Source organism: Falco cherrug, chromosome 1, assembly GCF_023634085.1.
Source record: "Falco cherrug isolate bFalChe1 chromosome 1, bFalChe1.pri, whole genome shotgun sequence".
Classification (NCBI taxonomy): Eukaryota; Metazoa; Chordata; class Aves; order Falconiformes; family Falconidae; genus Falco; species Falco cherrug.
This window is the reverse complement of record NC_073697.1, coordinates 108595523-108610035: the sequence shown is the minus strand read 5'-3', so window position 1 is coordinate 108610035 and position 14513 is coordinate 108595523. Positions and strand designations below refer to the sequence as shown.

The following is a 14513-nucleotide window of genomic DNA, read 5'->3' as shown; positions in this document are numbered from 1 at the left end:
GGCTCTGGTGGTGATGGGGGGTCCTGCCCGGCCTGGGGCATGGCTGAAGGGGATTCGCTACACCCCCCCCCCAGCACCAGGCAGGGCTCGGCCACGTGTCCCTCCCGTTTCACCCAGTCCCCTTGGCCCTGGCTGGCGGCCAGTTACGCCATCCCTGGCACAGCCCCACCGCTTGCCCAGCCCCGGGGCAGGGCCTTCCCTGCACGGCCCCGCCATCACCCGCCGAGCACCGACCGACCGACAGGGCTGCTGGCCGGGCCTCCCGCCACCTCCATGGTGTCCCTCGAGGGTTTGGTGGCCGTGGCCGCCGTGCTCACCGGCCTGGCTCTCCTGGCTGGGCGCCTTTGGGCAGGGAGGCTGGCGGAGCCCGGAGGCTGGAGAGAGGAGGAGGAAGAGGGGGTCTCCTTCATCACCGAGGATGGCTCGGGGCGCTGCCGGCTGCTGTGCAAGCCCTCGGCGCTGGCCCAGCACCTGGTGCGGAGCTTGGGGCGCTCAGCGGCGTTGTGGGGGGGCCACTGGCCGTGGCCGCGCTGGCCCCAGCTCCAGATGCTGCAGCAGCTCCTGCAGCCGCCCTCGCCAGCGCCGGTGGTGGCCCGGGAGCTCCTGCAGCTGCCTGACACGGGGCTGGTGGCCCTGGACTGGCTGGTGGGGCCATGGGGGGTGACAGGTGGCGGCGGGGGGGGCCCCAGCCCGGTGCTGCTGCTCATCCCCAACGCCACCGGCAAGGTGACGGGGGGGCTGCTGCAGCTGGGGTTGCGGGCGCTGGAGCGGGGCTTCATCCCCGTCATCTTCAACCGCCGGGGCCACAACGGCTGCCCCCTTACCACCCCCCGGCTCCAGCCCTTCGGGGACCCCGGGGACCTGCGGGAGGCAGTGACCTACCTGCGCTGCCGGCACCCCACGGCCTCGCTGCTGGCCGTCAGCGAGGGCTCGGGCTCGGGGCTGCTGCTCGCCTACCTGGGGGAGCGCGGCTCCTCCAGCCACCTGGCCGCCGCCGCCTGCCTCTCCCCCGTCTTCCGTGGCCGGGACTGGTTTGAGGCCGGGATGCCCTGGCTCTACGAGTGGCCGCTGCTCCTGCACCTCAAGCAAGGACTCAGCAGGTCAGTGGGGTCCTTGGGGGAGCTGGGGAGGGGGTACCCCGGGAGCCCCTTGGCCATCCCTGGGGGGAGGGGGGCTGCATGCAATGGGTGCTGTTGCCGGCACCTGGAGCCCCAGCATGAGGGGAGAGATGCTGAGAGCAGCAAAACCTGCTGGTTAATGAACACCAGCCTGCAGCCAGCTGCCACTGGACCAGCTTGGCCACCATGCGCTCCCCGACCCGGCTGGCACTGGGGCAGCATCTCGGGGGTCCCCAGCTGGGCGCTGCCACCTCGGTGCGGCAGTGCTGGGTGGGTTCAAAAGCCCCTGTGGTGCACTGGACCCTGACGGGGGGGGCTGAGTGGGGCTGGCCACCCCCAGCACTGCTGCTTGTTCTTGAGTCTCTGCCCTGTGGGGCACAGACCCATGGCTGGGCGGGGGGCTGCGCAGCTGCCACCCCCATCCCTGGGTTCTGGGTCTGTGTTGCCCAACACAGCTGCACTGGGGCCGGCCAAGCCGGGCTGGGCCAGGAGATAAACTGCCCTGTGCCAGAGCCTTGGGGAAGCAGCAGCTCCCGGGTGGTGCCGATACCTGGGGGGTGGGGGGTGGGGGGGCAAAAGTGGGCTTAAAAATGCAAGTAACCCCCAAACTTTGGGGCAAACGGGTGCCAGGTTATGCTTCAGCAAAACCAGGGTGGGTGCATCCAGGCAGAGCCTTTACTGCAGGGATGGGGAATTGCTGGGAGGTGTCTGTTGGCGGGGGTTGGTTGGGCAGCAGGGTGGTCCCCCCCGCCTTTCCCACTCCCCACTGCAAACCCTGCTGTCGCAGACCCAGCGCAGCGTGCTGGCTGCCTCCCGTTGCCATTGCCATGGCACTGGGCTTGTGCTGGCTGTGCTGTGGGGACCCCCCCCATCAAGGGGCTGGGACAAGCCCTCCCAGACCAGCTCCAGGCAGGGCAGGGGGAGCTCAGCAGCCACCCCCGGCCCCCATGTGCTGGGCCACGGCCAGAGCACAGCTCCCAGCCCACGGCAGCCCCCCCATCCCCGCAGGTACGCGGGGTCCCTGGCCGAGGCGCTGGACGTGGACAGGGTGCTGGGCAGCCGCTCGCTGCGGGAGCTGGAGGAAGCCCTCTTCTGCCAGACCAAGAGCCACCCCACCAGCTGGGAGGCTTACTGGGAGCGCAACGAGCCCCTGCGCGACGCCGACGAGGCCGCTGTGCCGGTGCTGTGCCTCTGCAGCACCGACGACCCCGTCCGCGGCCCCCCGGCCCGCAGCCTGCCCCTCGAGCTCTTCCGCAGCAGCCCCTACTTCTTCCTGCTGCTGACCCCGCGCGGGGGGCACTGCGGCTTCCCCCGGGGGGACCCCGGCCGCTGCTGGGGCCACGAGGCCGTGCTGGAGTATTTCAGGGCCATGGGCGAGTTTCTGCGGGCAGAGGAGCGGAGGAAGGGGCTGCTGCGGTCCCGCAGGTTGGGGGGGCCCACCGGCGAGCCCCCCGTCTTCACCTGGCAGAGGTCCTACACCCGGTAGCAGCGGGGCGGGGGTCCCCGTGCCAGGGGTGGGGGAGTGGGGGCTCAGAAAGGCAGACAGACACTCCGTGTACTAAAATTACTTTATTACAGTTGATTTTTTTTTTTTAACATTTCCTTTGCTATGATACAAAGGATACTTACAAACAAAATATTACATATGACCTTATTTTTTCTCTTCTCTTATTTTCTGACAACTTGGTAACAGCTTTAAATGCACAATCTATACAATTAATACAGGTTATATATGAGCTATAATGTATGTTGAACCAGAAGAATACCAGAATACTGACAATATACTGTACATTAAGCCTTACCAGTTAGTGCTCGTGGCATTTTCTACAAGAAGGAAAACGCACACCTGTAGATTCACTCATACCAGCTGGTGCTACCAGACACGGAAGCAGAAAGGAGTTTAATTCCCCTAGTTAAATCCTTCGTGGCCCATCACCGTGGTGCTGGGCCTGGAAACCTCAGACCAGTGTTCATAGTAAAACAGCAGATATGTGTGTGGGTTTTTTTCTAACTAATGCTCTGTGGCACAAACCGGCGTGGCCGGGCGCCTTCCCCCGGCGCTGCAGCAGCCGGGCTTTGCTAGACCTGGGTGATGCCCCAGAGCAGAGAGCCACGGCGCTGCGGCCGGGCGCTGGGCGAGCTCTTGTTGGTGAGCCGGACCTCCGTACGGAGGGGGAGAGGAGGAGGAGGAGGAGAGGAAAAGCAGCAACAGCTTTGCTGTCAGCAGTAGGCAGCTCTGGGCTTTGTGCAGGTGAGCAGGCAGGCGCCAAGCAGGGCAGAGCGCGGCAGGGCACGGTGCTCCCCGGCACGGCTCGGCCCTGGCACACGGAGCTTGCGCCCGGCGAAGCCTCGGTGGGCTCGGAGCTGCCTCGTGGTTACCCGCTCGCCGGGAAAGGTTCGCTTTTGTTTCGCAGCCAAAGCTAGAGTTGTGTGGCTACAGGTGTGCACTTCCCCTCCTCCCGCCGTGGCCTAGTCAGACTGATAAGGTTACATTTTTCTTTTATTTTTGTTTTTTTCTTTTTAAAGCAACCAGCAACTGAAGTGTTTTCAGTTGACTGGAAAAAGACCTGGCGTTTGCACAGAAGCTGCAAATGGAAAATAGCCGTCCCCTCCTCCCACCCGCTGCATCCCAGCCCAGAAAAATCCCAAACTGTTGGTGGAAGGTAAAAACAACAAAAAAAACCCAACGACAAACCAGGGGTGGAGGAGAGGAAGGGGAAGGGGGAACAGGTTGGAAAACACCAGATTTGAGTTAACATTTCCTTGACTTCACAAAATGCTTGTGCAAAAAGAAACAAAACAAAAACCCCAAACAAAACAAAACCCAAACCCAGAAACATGCTGGAAATAATGAAAACGAATGGAAAGTAATATATAAAATTAAAAATATAAATAGGATGTCTGGCTGACTGGTAGAAGAATAGGTCATTTAGGTTACAAAAAGGAATATACATTCAAGAGGCTCTGAACCCAGTGGGGTAACTGATGTTAAACTTGTGTTAATAGTTAGGCTAGAATTCTCAAGTTTGTCTTTAAAATCTCCACAATACAAGCAAGCTATTTTTAAAAAATATACACTATACACACCTCACACAGCTTCTCCTATCCGTATTACACACGTTACGCTACCCTCCCATCCACTAAAGCGGGGGGGGGGTCCCGCAGCAAAGGTAGGCGGGGGGGGTCCCCCCCTTCCCGACCCGCGGTGTCGGTGGGGCAGCGATGGCTGCAGAGCCCCAGGCAGGTCGCTTGGCCCTCCGCGTCTTACCAGAACCTTCCTCAAGCATTTACAAGTCACCAAAGGGCTGTAGCCTTTTATGTTATACACACTTCACTTTGTAACGTTAATTATTTACATCAGGGCTGCCCCCCATCTTTTAGCTGTTTCTAGGCAGGTAAAAAAAAACGTTCCTGTTCCAAGCAAGCAGGGGGAAGAGCTGCGGGGGGGTTAGGAGGGAAGAAAAGCTGAAAGGAAGCGGGTGGTTTGCTTGCCAGAAGCCAAACCAGTACGCGCACGTATGCCTCTCCTCTGATCCTTGCATCCTTACAAGCTCCCGTCCCCTACGACCTCCAGGACACCCAGACCCGGAGAGCACAGCCTCACCGGCGCTCAAACTCCTTTACTCACAGCTTCCCGGGACACTCAGCAAAGCTATACTCGACTTGCAGACTCGCCTCTGCCACAAGACAAGGAGCACAGAGCCTGACTTCATTCCTCGGAAGCGCCGGGGAGCCCACCCCTCTCATAGCAGCAGGTCTTGCGGCACAAGCCAGCCGCAGCGGGGCAGGGACCCCCAGACCCCCGCATCGCACCCACAGACGCGCCCTTGGTGGCGGCCAGCGGCTGCGGGCAGGCTCTGCTGGAGCTGTGCAAAAGCAGTGGCGACGTACTTCAGCTCCTTAACAACCCTGCGCTGATTCCTAAACTCTGCTGAGCTCAGAGTTGCCATAGAAATGCGTGATCCTGGCACTAAAAGCAGGCAACGATCTTAAATGGAAGTATTTCCCCCCCCCCCCGCCCCCCCTCCCTATTTTTTTTTTTTCCTCCAGTAGGTTTAGATGATCTCGGGTTTATGACAAAAGCAGTCAGAAAGGGGAAACCAGATAATTTCTAAAGAGGTTGAAAAATGGAGTCATAAGCCGGTATTAAACTGCAGCAAAGAACCCGAACTCAGTTCCCATTGAGTTCAGCTCCAGCTAAAAGCTCGAAGCCACCGCTCCGTCCCTCACACTTGCGCACCGTACAGCACATGACACCGAAGGGAAGAAGATTCCACGCAGCCAAGACAGAAAACCCGGCTGAAGGCTGGAAGCCGGAGGCTGCTGCCCCCCAGCCCTCCTGCCCCCTCGGCTGCTGCTCTGCCTCCCCAGCTCGCAATATTTAAGCACAATTCCTTACAGCATCACTCAGACAAGTCTCGGGGATTAGACGCATGCTGAACTACGACTGGCGGTTGCAGTAGCTTTTTGCTAGCTGGCACATACTGTATCTATAAATTTTAGTACAAAAACTTAAAAAATACAGAAACTAGGTCAATTTGTTAACTACATATTTACAGATAATTACAATTCTTTTCACTCACAATAATTAAACTAATTGTCAGTGAAAATACAAACTGTGCATGTTCTGAGGTACCCGTACTCAAGGGTGGGGAGCGGGGCAGGGGACCGGAGGGGCGAGGTGGAGGGGAAGATCCCCCCCAGGTTTGCTCACATCCATGGGGGCAATGCTCAGCCCTCCTGGTTACTCATTCCTGGACTCAGTGTGTGCACTCAGAGAAAGCAAGGAGAGAGGGAACTGATGGTTTTTTTTTCCCTAGGACGTGGCTTTGGGATGTTTTGAAGATGCCAGGTAGGTGCAAAGCCAACGGTCACGTACCAAACTGCCTTCCTCCTCCCGCAGAGGAGCCTTCAGGTGAAGTGCAAGTATTGAGAACCACAGCTCAGTGGTTAAGGTGCTTGTTTGCTGGCAAATCCGATTTACTAAGTCCCTCTCTAGCTGACAAAGGTCTCTCCTTCCCCAGGGGAAGGGGGCAGGGCAGGGACGCAGCAGGCAGCATCAGGGCCCCAGCTGGCTGAACCCCCTTGTGCAACAGCAACCAGGGTTATCTGCTGCCATCGTTCCCTGGTGGGGTGATGTTTACTATAGCCACTAGATATATCAGCTTTTTTTTTTTTTTTTTTTATTTGGCTGTAAACAGCTACCCACAACCCTCTAAAGCACCTCACATGTATTTCTCAACAGACTCCAGCTCAATCAACTCATAGAAGTGCAAACTGAAACACAGCAGAGGGACACCGACTGGCATCCCTGTCTGGGCATCCACCAGTCCTCCAGCCTGGGCACGTGGCTCCGGGCTCGCTGCCGGCCAGCGCCGGGGTGGGAGAGTCCCACGGGCAGGAGCACAGCGAAAGACAACGCTGTTCCTTGTGAAAGGCTAAGGATGTCCCAACCAAACCCAAGCCTCTCCTACAAAACTTGCAAGAGACATTCCAAAAGGGACAAGGGAGAAAATTACCTCCGAATTCTCCGGTAGCACAAAGAAGAGGGCCTGTGTTGGCATGCTGCTGAGCTGGCTGGGCTGCCCCGGGGGGTAAATACTGCAGCTGGATGAACATGTGGGACTTGACACATGCGAGAACCACTTATCCCCCAAACTGCCAGATGTCTCACTAAGATGGGGTCTGTAGAGGACAAAGCAGAAGGTCAGAAGGGTCTTCACAACTCGAGGAACTTGTGGGCATCCAGCATGGCAACACACCCCTCTAGGATGAGAAAGACCAGGGCAAGATTTGCTAGAAACACCGAGCAGGCAGCCGGGAGAAGAACAAGGCTGTTCTCTGCTTACTGGGCTCAAGTAACAAACCACACGTGCCCAGGCAGAATAAAGAACGGACCAGAACTGCCTGCGTGTTTACGTATGTATGTACAGGTTGTACACACACACACACACGTATTTTAGATCTTCCAATTTAGCTTCCCTTTTGATCCTCCATATAACCTGCTCTAATTAGACACACACAAAGGTAGACAGTGTTCAGAGTTAGCGGCGGCCTGAACTCAGGAATGCCAAAAGCCAGTGCCGGCGCAGCATGCCAAGACCGTGCCGGGCTTGTGATCTTTTGTGGCGAGACGCAGCTGGGGACTCTGAGCTCAGCCCGCTGAGCACTTCACCGGCCCACTCACCGCCTCCCCAGCAGATCGGTACATTGCCTCAACTGCTTTCCTATCGCTATACCATCTTGTTTTCTTCTCTGCCGTCTTCTGACTTTCTGGTACCCTCTGGGAGCTCTCTCCTCTCCTTTACAGCACACCCGTAGCAGCTATCCTACCCCTCCTGCGCCCCAGAAAAAGCAAGCTACAATTAGAGCAGGGCAGTAGTTAAGCGAGGGCTTTTGACTGCGTTCAGCTCTGGCACGGCATGTGCAGATGTACGCGCCCTCGCCCCAGAGAGCCCTGCTGCGGGGGTTGCTTTTGCTCACGAACAGGAGTGCTAAGGAACAGCAGAACTGAAGTGCCCTGACAGAAATGCACAGCAGGAGGTGTGTGTGCACATATACCCACACACACCGTACATACAGAGTATATAAATATATACAAATGAGATACCATATATATATCCAGAGAGATGTGCGTATTCAACAGGAGTAATGGTAGACAGTGGTACAATACAATTTATTGCCTCTCAAGAAATGGCACGTAAGCAGGGTCAAGGGGGCCGGGCAGCCTGACGTGCAAGGTGTCCTTTTTCCCCTTGGAGGGGGTTAATGAACAGCATCATCCCAGGATCAAGCAGGGTGCACCCCGTGCAGGTTACAGCTAGTGTGCAACGCACGTTCTTCTGGAGTGGGAGGGCTGGGTGGGACACAGAGCGATGCCAGCCTGGCCCCGAGCCAGGCAAGGAACGGCTGCGGGGAATTTTCTGAGGAAAGCTTGGGATCATACCACCTCTAGTTCTTCAACCCCTTTGAAGCTCACAGGCTTGGAACGCATGCAGGTGAAACAGAGCCGTGGCCTCCATTTCAGCGCTGCATCCGAGGAAGAAAGCACGTAACGTTCAGCGTGGAAGGGAGCGGTGGCTGCTGACTCCCTGGGGCCACGGCAAAAGAAAAACATGGTCCCTTTCACTGATTTTAACTAACTAAAAATCGAAAGAAAGTCAAATCAGAAGGAGGTGAAAATGCTGGCTCCTCTGTTTTTTTCATCTCCGAGCTAAACTACATCAGAACTTTAGGTTTTTGCAAAGGGGAGAGAAAAATAACCACAGAAGAGATTTCAGAGGCCGAGCTGGCGATTTGAAAACACTGCAACAGAGTTTGCAAAGTAGTCCACACAGAAGAGCTTCCCCAGTGTTAAATACGAACATAAAAGATGTAAGAGAACACCTCTGCTGAGTTACTGGAGTAGTTTCCACAATTTACAGATTACAGTTATTTTTAAAACCAAAGTTAGGGCATGACTGCAACGAGTGCAATATGGACTAATCGGTCTTACTTTTGAGTAATTGGTCTTACTTTTAAAAATAAAGAGTTTGCAAACTGATTCAGAGAGTGTTTGCATCTCTCTAGCGTAGAGTCGGTCGTGCATCTCAGAAATACACCTGAGACAGGTTAAAATTCTCAACACCAGGGGCCTCCTCACAGACCCCCAAGGCACACCAAGCCTGACCCTGAGTCCCTCTGGCTACGGCTGCGTAATGGGGTGCTTTCTCTCGAGATCAGGCTCCTCTGGGACAGCTTTCCTTCCCCCACGTACACACAGGGACACACACATTTAGACCAGTTGATCTGAATCAGTTTTTGCAAACTATTTTAATTAAAATATTAACTTGTTGGAATAGTCCAGGTCTGCACATGATATACATGTAAAAATGGTTACTACACAATTCTTTTTGAATACAAAAAAAGCCAATATGGGATAGCCATCATTTGGATTCAGCATTCAGTCATGCTTGACATTACACAAAGAGATGGGTTGAGAGAATTCTGTTGAAGTAGCTCAATTTAAGCCAGAGACTTTGACCAAATTCAAACCATAACAGAAGCAAAAGAATGAACCCACTGAACTTGCAGGTATAGCCTGTCCCCGCAGTCGCTGCTGCTGTTTGTGATAGAGGAGCTGAACTTCAAAACGCTGTGTTAGCGCCATGCTCTGGGCACACCCTCCACACTCACATGGTAAATCCCAACACAATTTTGGCCTTTCATTTCATTTTTGTCTTTCTTTCTAACCCCAGGAATACAGGTACCTTTCCTAAAATGAGTTTCGCTGCATTTCAACAACACTGCAATGCAAAAGAATGACCCCAAAACATCCAATTCCACATAAAAACATAGCAGAGGAAAGGACAGGACAACTCACAGTGACCACTTGCCCCAGGGGCAACCAGAATCACCTCCACGGGACCACCGCCTCACCCCAGGCTTCTGTCAACTGTTAGTACTACAAAGCTCCTTACTAAGGGGCTGCTCAAACGTATTTTGGTAGTTTCCACCTTCGATTAGAGTGATATGCTACGTCAAGATGCTAGAAATCCCAGTTGGATTCACCGGATACTGGCAGAGAGTTAAGGATTGGGAGTGGATGTTAATTTAGCTAACGAAAGAACGTCGCCCTGTTGAGAGTACTGAACAGCAGCGAGACACTAGAGTATTTACTATATAAATATGTCACATGGACAAACACATTCGGAAAACCTTGCTTTTGAGCCCTATAAACATATTAAAGGCAAATCCTAGAGTTAGCAGCTAGTGTTTTCTTCAAGATGATTAGTGTGCAAGGAAAAACATTTACAAAGAACCCTGGCTGGTCAGTCCCCAAGACCGAAAATCTTTGCCTCAAGCCAAACTTCATCTGCCTGCTCTTCCCCCAGCCCCACAGTGCCGGCTGACCCAGACCACCCTGGCAGCGGCACAAGAGCACGGGGGCATCTCCAGTTCCCAGCACTGAGGGATGACACGATGCCACAAAGCAATTCGGTTAATGAGACTCCCTGACCCCTTCATCACCGTATGGATTTCACAACCTCCTTTGCTTCCTTTCAGTAGTACAGCAGCTCCAACGAGCCTCTGGAAGTAGTGCCTTCTCGCATGGTGTGATATGCTGCCAAAATATCACAGCATCTCAAGGGACTGTAAAAGTTGTGAAGTATTGCAGCAACGAAAATAATAAAAAAGAGCCTCACATGCAGCAAGATCTACAGTGGTGATGTGGGTTAGTCATCAGCTGGGAAAGTCATTGGCTCAGCTCCTCCTGGTACACTGTGGCAACTAAACATTTAAACAGTTGGCTACACTCTACATGTAAACAGGAAATTGCAACAAGCCAAAAAGGTAATAAATTGGTGGATGTAGTGTAATAATGAAAAACCTGATCAATGGCATTTTGTGACTATGGCATCCTTCAAAATACCTCTGGCATTTGAGACTGATTGGCTAAAAGTCTAAACATTTCTGAATGGAGCAAAAAGAACTACGCTGGGCTCCAAGAATCATTCTGATGCTTAGCTAAAATGAGATGTCACAGTATTAGCTTTACAAGTGCATTACTTATGCTCCTCTGCCCAACCTCATCTGAGCTACCAGCAGCACAGTCAGGGAGTGCCAAAGCAGGAATACAATTTCCAACATTTCTAGCCTGTTCCCTCCAGACAGGTTTACCTACACAGTTCTCAGGAAGCTGACCAGTGCCTTCTGAGAGAACGTCACTTCATACACGACATGGAGCGGGCACTTGGGTAGAAGGGCCCTGCTGAACTACCTGGTGTCTCTTGGCCTCTCTTCTCACCCTTTTTCCTCACCTACAAGCCTTTGAAAATGCCTCTTGGCAGAGGCAATACCCTAGAAATGTATCCAATTTAATGACAAATAAAAATGGAACAGAAGATCCAGCTGTTCCTCCCCTGGATGTTGGCTTAAAGGCAGCTCGCCTGGTTTTTGCAGGATGGCAGTTCGAAATTTATGGACATGGGAGGAGGTCTCCATTCTCCCTCAGACTTCCTATGGATGGCGTGATGAGGGCAGTCTGAGGCCCTTCTGTCCTGTCAGTGTGATGACCACCAGCCAACTCTTCTGACTAACTGCATATATTTCTCAGACGCCCTCCCAAGACCCCTCCAAAAAGTAAAAAACAACAACGAAAAAACCCCCCCAAAAACCACCCCCCCAAACCCTGCAGCCAAATACTATGACATCCCAGTTAGTAAACACAAAACGTAATGCTTTACAAAATGAGTACAATATTCCATGTGCACCCAGCTTCCACACGTCAGCACCGCACTGAGGAGGCTGCTGGGCTGGTGTCTGTAGGCAGTTTCTGTTGGCAGACAGCTCCAGTGGAATTGCCACCCTCAGTTATTGTTTAAGTTATGTATAAGACATGTGTGAACCATTGGATATTTGTGAAGTAACACTTGTGCTCCTGCTCATGCCCTGCTCCGTCCGTCCCCCAGAAGCTGTCCGCCTCAGAGCCTGGGGGCTGTTGCGGACCCCTATAGCACTACTTCGAGGTACCCCCTGCATGGGCCCCGAGGGGTGACCCCATGGCTGGGGTCCACCTTGCATTGGATGGCCCCAAGCTTGTGGTGGGCCACCCATGGGATGACCCCAGTGAGGTCCTGCACCCCCAGTAGGATTGTGGGACCAGCCAGAAGCTCCCGGGTAGCTGTGGCTGAACGCCTCGGGGGAGAGATTAGAAAGAACCATATTACTAAAACCTAGCCTCATGCTTTCTGAGTCAAAGGCTTCGATCTCGCGAGCTTGACGCTCCAGCAGGCTTCGTATCCGTTCGGTACGCTCATTCTGCAACGCCAGCATCTCCTCCTCAATCTAGGAAGGAAAAAAGAAGAGACAGTCTGTAGCAGCAGGACTCCTTCACAGGCACGGCCTCAAGTCTCTGCAGGACTTGTAACAGCAAGCTAACGAGGAACCTTCTCCCCGTGTTTCCACACGAGACTGGATCTAGATCACATGTCCACTGACATGCAATTTGTTCTGAACACCAAAGGACAAGTCCCACAAACCTGCACACGTCAAAGCATGGTGAGTACCAGTTGGAGCGTCTCGTTCCCTGGGGAATACAAAAGTTTTGGGGATGCAAATCCAACATTTGCACCGATACGAACAGCTTGACATAGATTAATCTTTTAAGAAGCAACAAAGTCTACAGCTTCCATAAAAGCCTACCAGGAAAGCACCTTCAGATACAGCCGAGCACAGTGCCTATGCAGTCAAATACCTGCCAACACAGCTTAATGTGACCTGACCTTTGCTGTTTGTAGCTGAATCTAAGCATGATGACTCCTATTTCCTCCAGGATTCAATGTATGAGCCCACATTCAGTTTCCTCTCCCATGTTCACTGGCCAGATTTTTAGCTCATATTTATCATTTCCTATCTACCCTCTTTCTAAATTGGTTTCTCATATTTTATTACCCCGATACTTTCTCCAGGGTGTGTGGCTCAAGAAAGCAGGCAGTGATGTTTGAGTTGTGTCGCAGATTATTAGCTAGATGAGATGCAAGCTGGCAACTCCAATTTCTTCCCTGTAACACTGTTCCAAATTGGTTTCCAACGGTACTTCGGCAGGGGCACTGGGATCAGCTCTGGAAGTACAGAAAACATGGGGCTATGGCCTCCTGACACCCATCAGGTAGGGATGAAAGCCTTTCTTATTGAAATCTTTGCAGTCAGGTGGAGAACCAAAGAATCGCTCCATTATCTTTGTGCCAGCACTGAAAAAGCCACTTTTGGCCTGGATGAAAAAGACCAAATGGGTAAACAGCAGCAGCCAAGACTTTTTAGCATAGCTCACTGGCATCTCCCCTGCTGTCGGGAGCAATGTGGCCAAGAGGTGTTATCTTGGTGTGCCGAAGGTACCGGGCAGAATGTTGTAAGCACCCTCTCGCCTTAGTCAGACAATATGCAAAATGATTTCATCTGGAATTTAGGAAACAATCTGCTCCAGTGCGAGTCATCTCCTGACCCATTTGGGACTTTCAGAAACTGCCTTACCTACTTGTCTGTGTCTTAGCACTAGCTGAGTGACACTGACTCTCTCCATAGAGCAGCCTTGCTCACTCCTGCTGAAAGCCACGCAGCAGCCACCTAGCTTGGATAAGACAGAAGGGGAAGAATGTGCCTCCTCTAACATCAACCCTTCAAAACGCTCCACTTGTTTTTTCCAGTCCTGCTGTCTAACCAGAATCCTCCCTTTACAATGTCTTCAGCATGTCCAGCTGCTCAGAGTTTTCAGTCTTTGTGCCAGCAGAACACACAAAACTTGGTACAACCGAACTTCACAGAAAGGCATGCCTAACATGCTGCGTTCAAATGACATCACTTCGAAACGACCCCAGGATGCAGGACTCTGAAGATGAGGTGTCTGAGGCATGTGGGAAGGAAATGAGTAAATCTGAAGTCTTTTAAAGACACTCTTGGGACATGCTCATTACTGGTGCAACACAAACAACATAGCATCAGGGTATAGCTTGTACAGTGCCTCACTCGCTGGCGCTTACAGGCTGCACGCTGACGGGGCTGGCTGCTCCCTCCTTAGCCTAAGTCAGACATGTATCCTCTGGTGAGTTACTATGGTGATGGGCACTGTCAAAAATAAAGAGCACTGTGCTGAGAAGGAAGGAGAGTCCTATGCACACACTAACTTCTGGAATCTGGTTTATTATTGAACACCGGGGACTGACTTTGCCACAGGCTATGTATATATTTGTGCACATAAATTCAGACATTCATCTTGTGCACATACCTGCCCTTCCTCTGGCTGCCAGTTTCAGTTAGCATGTGCAAGCAAATACCAGGTGACATTGCTGAGCGACCCACACCAGCATACTTGCAACTCTCAACTCTTACAAAAGTCTTACAAAATCACAACACAATTCTTACAAAACCAGAGTAACGCCTCTCCTCCCAAAAACCACCCTTGCAAAAGAAGGATGCATCTACTTTTGCACCCACTTTCCCTTGAGCCGCTGCTAAGTGACTGTAACCCCAACAAGAAACAGCGTGTCACTGTTAGTCCATGACTTTGTGACTTGTAATGTGCTAGGACTGCATGTATTGCTAAATAAACCTATGGAAGTTAGAACAGTAAGAAACTGGATGATGCTTCAAGGCAACACAGGGACACAAACACACAAAATACTATGCTATATCTTATTTTTATTGGTTTTTTCCTCTCTATGAAGCAGCACTGCTAAGCTTCCTGTCACCGTTACTGACACCAAATGTTTCATAGGGACTTTCTATGCACAACACACTTCAATCCTGGCCCATAATGAAAGCCATCATCACAGGCTGATGTGTGTTTCCTTCAGTCACTGGCCTCACTTCCACAGTTTTGACCGAACACTACATGCAGTGCAACACACGCTGCTCCCA

The 14513-nt window shown here is 52.7% G+C and overlaps 2 protein-coding genes across 5 annotated transcripts in view; one reads left to right on the top strand and one right to left on the bottom strand.

Annotated features, from left to right (window-relative positions):
• The first annotated feature begins 39 nt into the window (after nt 1–39).
• Nucleotides 40–2772, top strand: ABHD15 (abhydrolase domain containing 15). Its single transcript, XM_055718007.1, has 2 exons — nt 40–1100; nt 2127–2772. Exons 1-2 carry the CDS (start codon nt 40–42, stop codon nt 2602–2604), a joined length of 1539 nt encoding a protein of 512 aa, XP_055573982.1. The 3' UTR covers nt 2605–2772.
• The window catches only part of TAOK1 (TAO kinase 1), a 75262-nt gene continuing 63421 nt past the window's right edge, over nt 2673–14513 (bottom strand). For 3 of the 4 annotated variants that reach the window (XM_055717972.1, XM_055717968.1, XM_027806239.2), the window contains one exon: nt 8912–11945. In XM_055717972.1, coding sequence (XP_055573947.1) covers nt 11484–11945 — 462 coding nt within the window. In that variant the 3' untranslated portion in view covers nt 8912–11483. Of the gene's footprint in view, nt 6804–8911; nt 11946–14513 lie in introns of those variants that run through there. The other variant, XM_055717980.1, reaches the window with a different exon arrangement.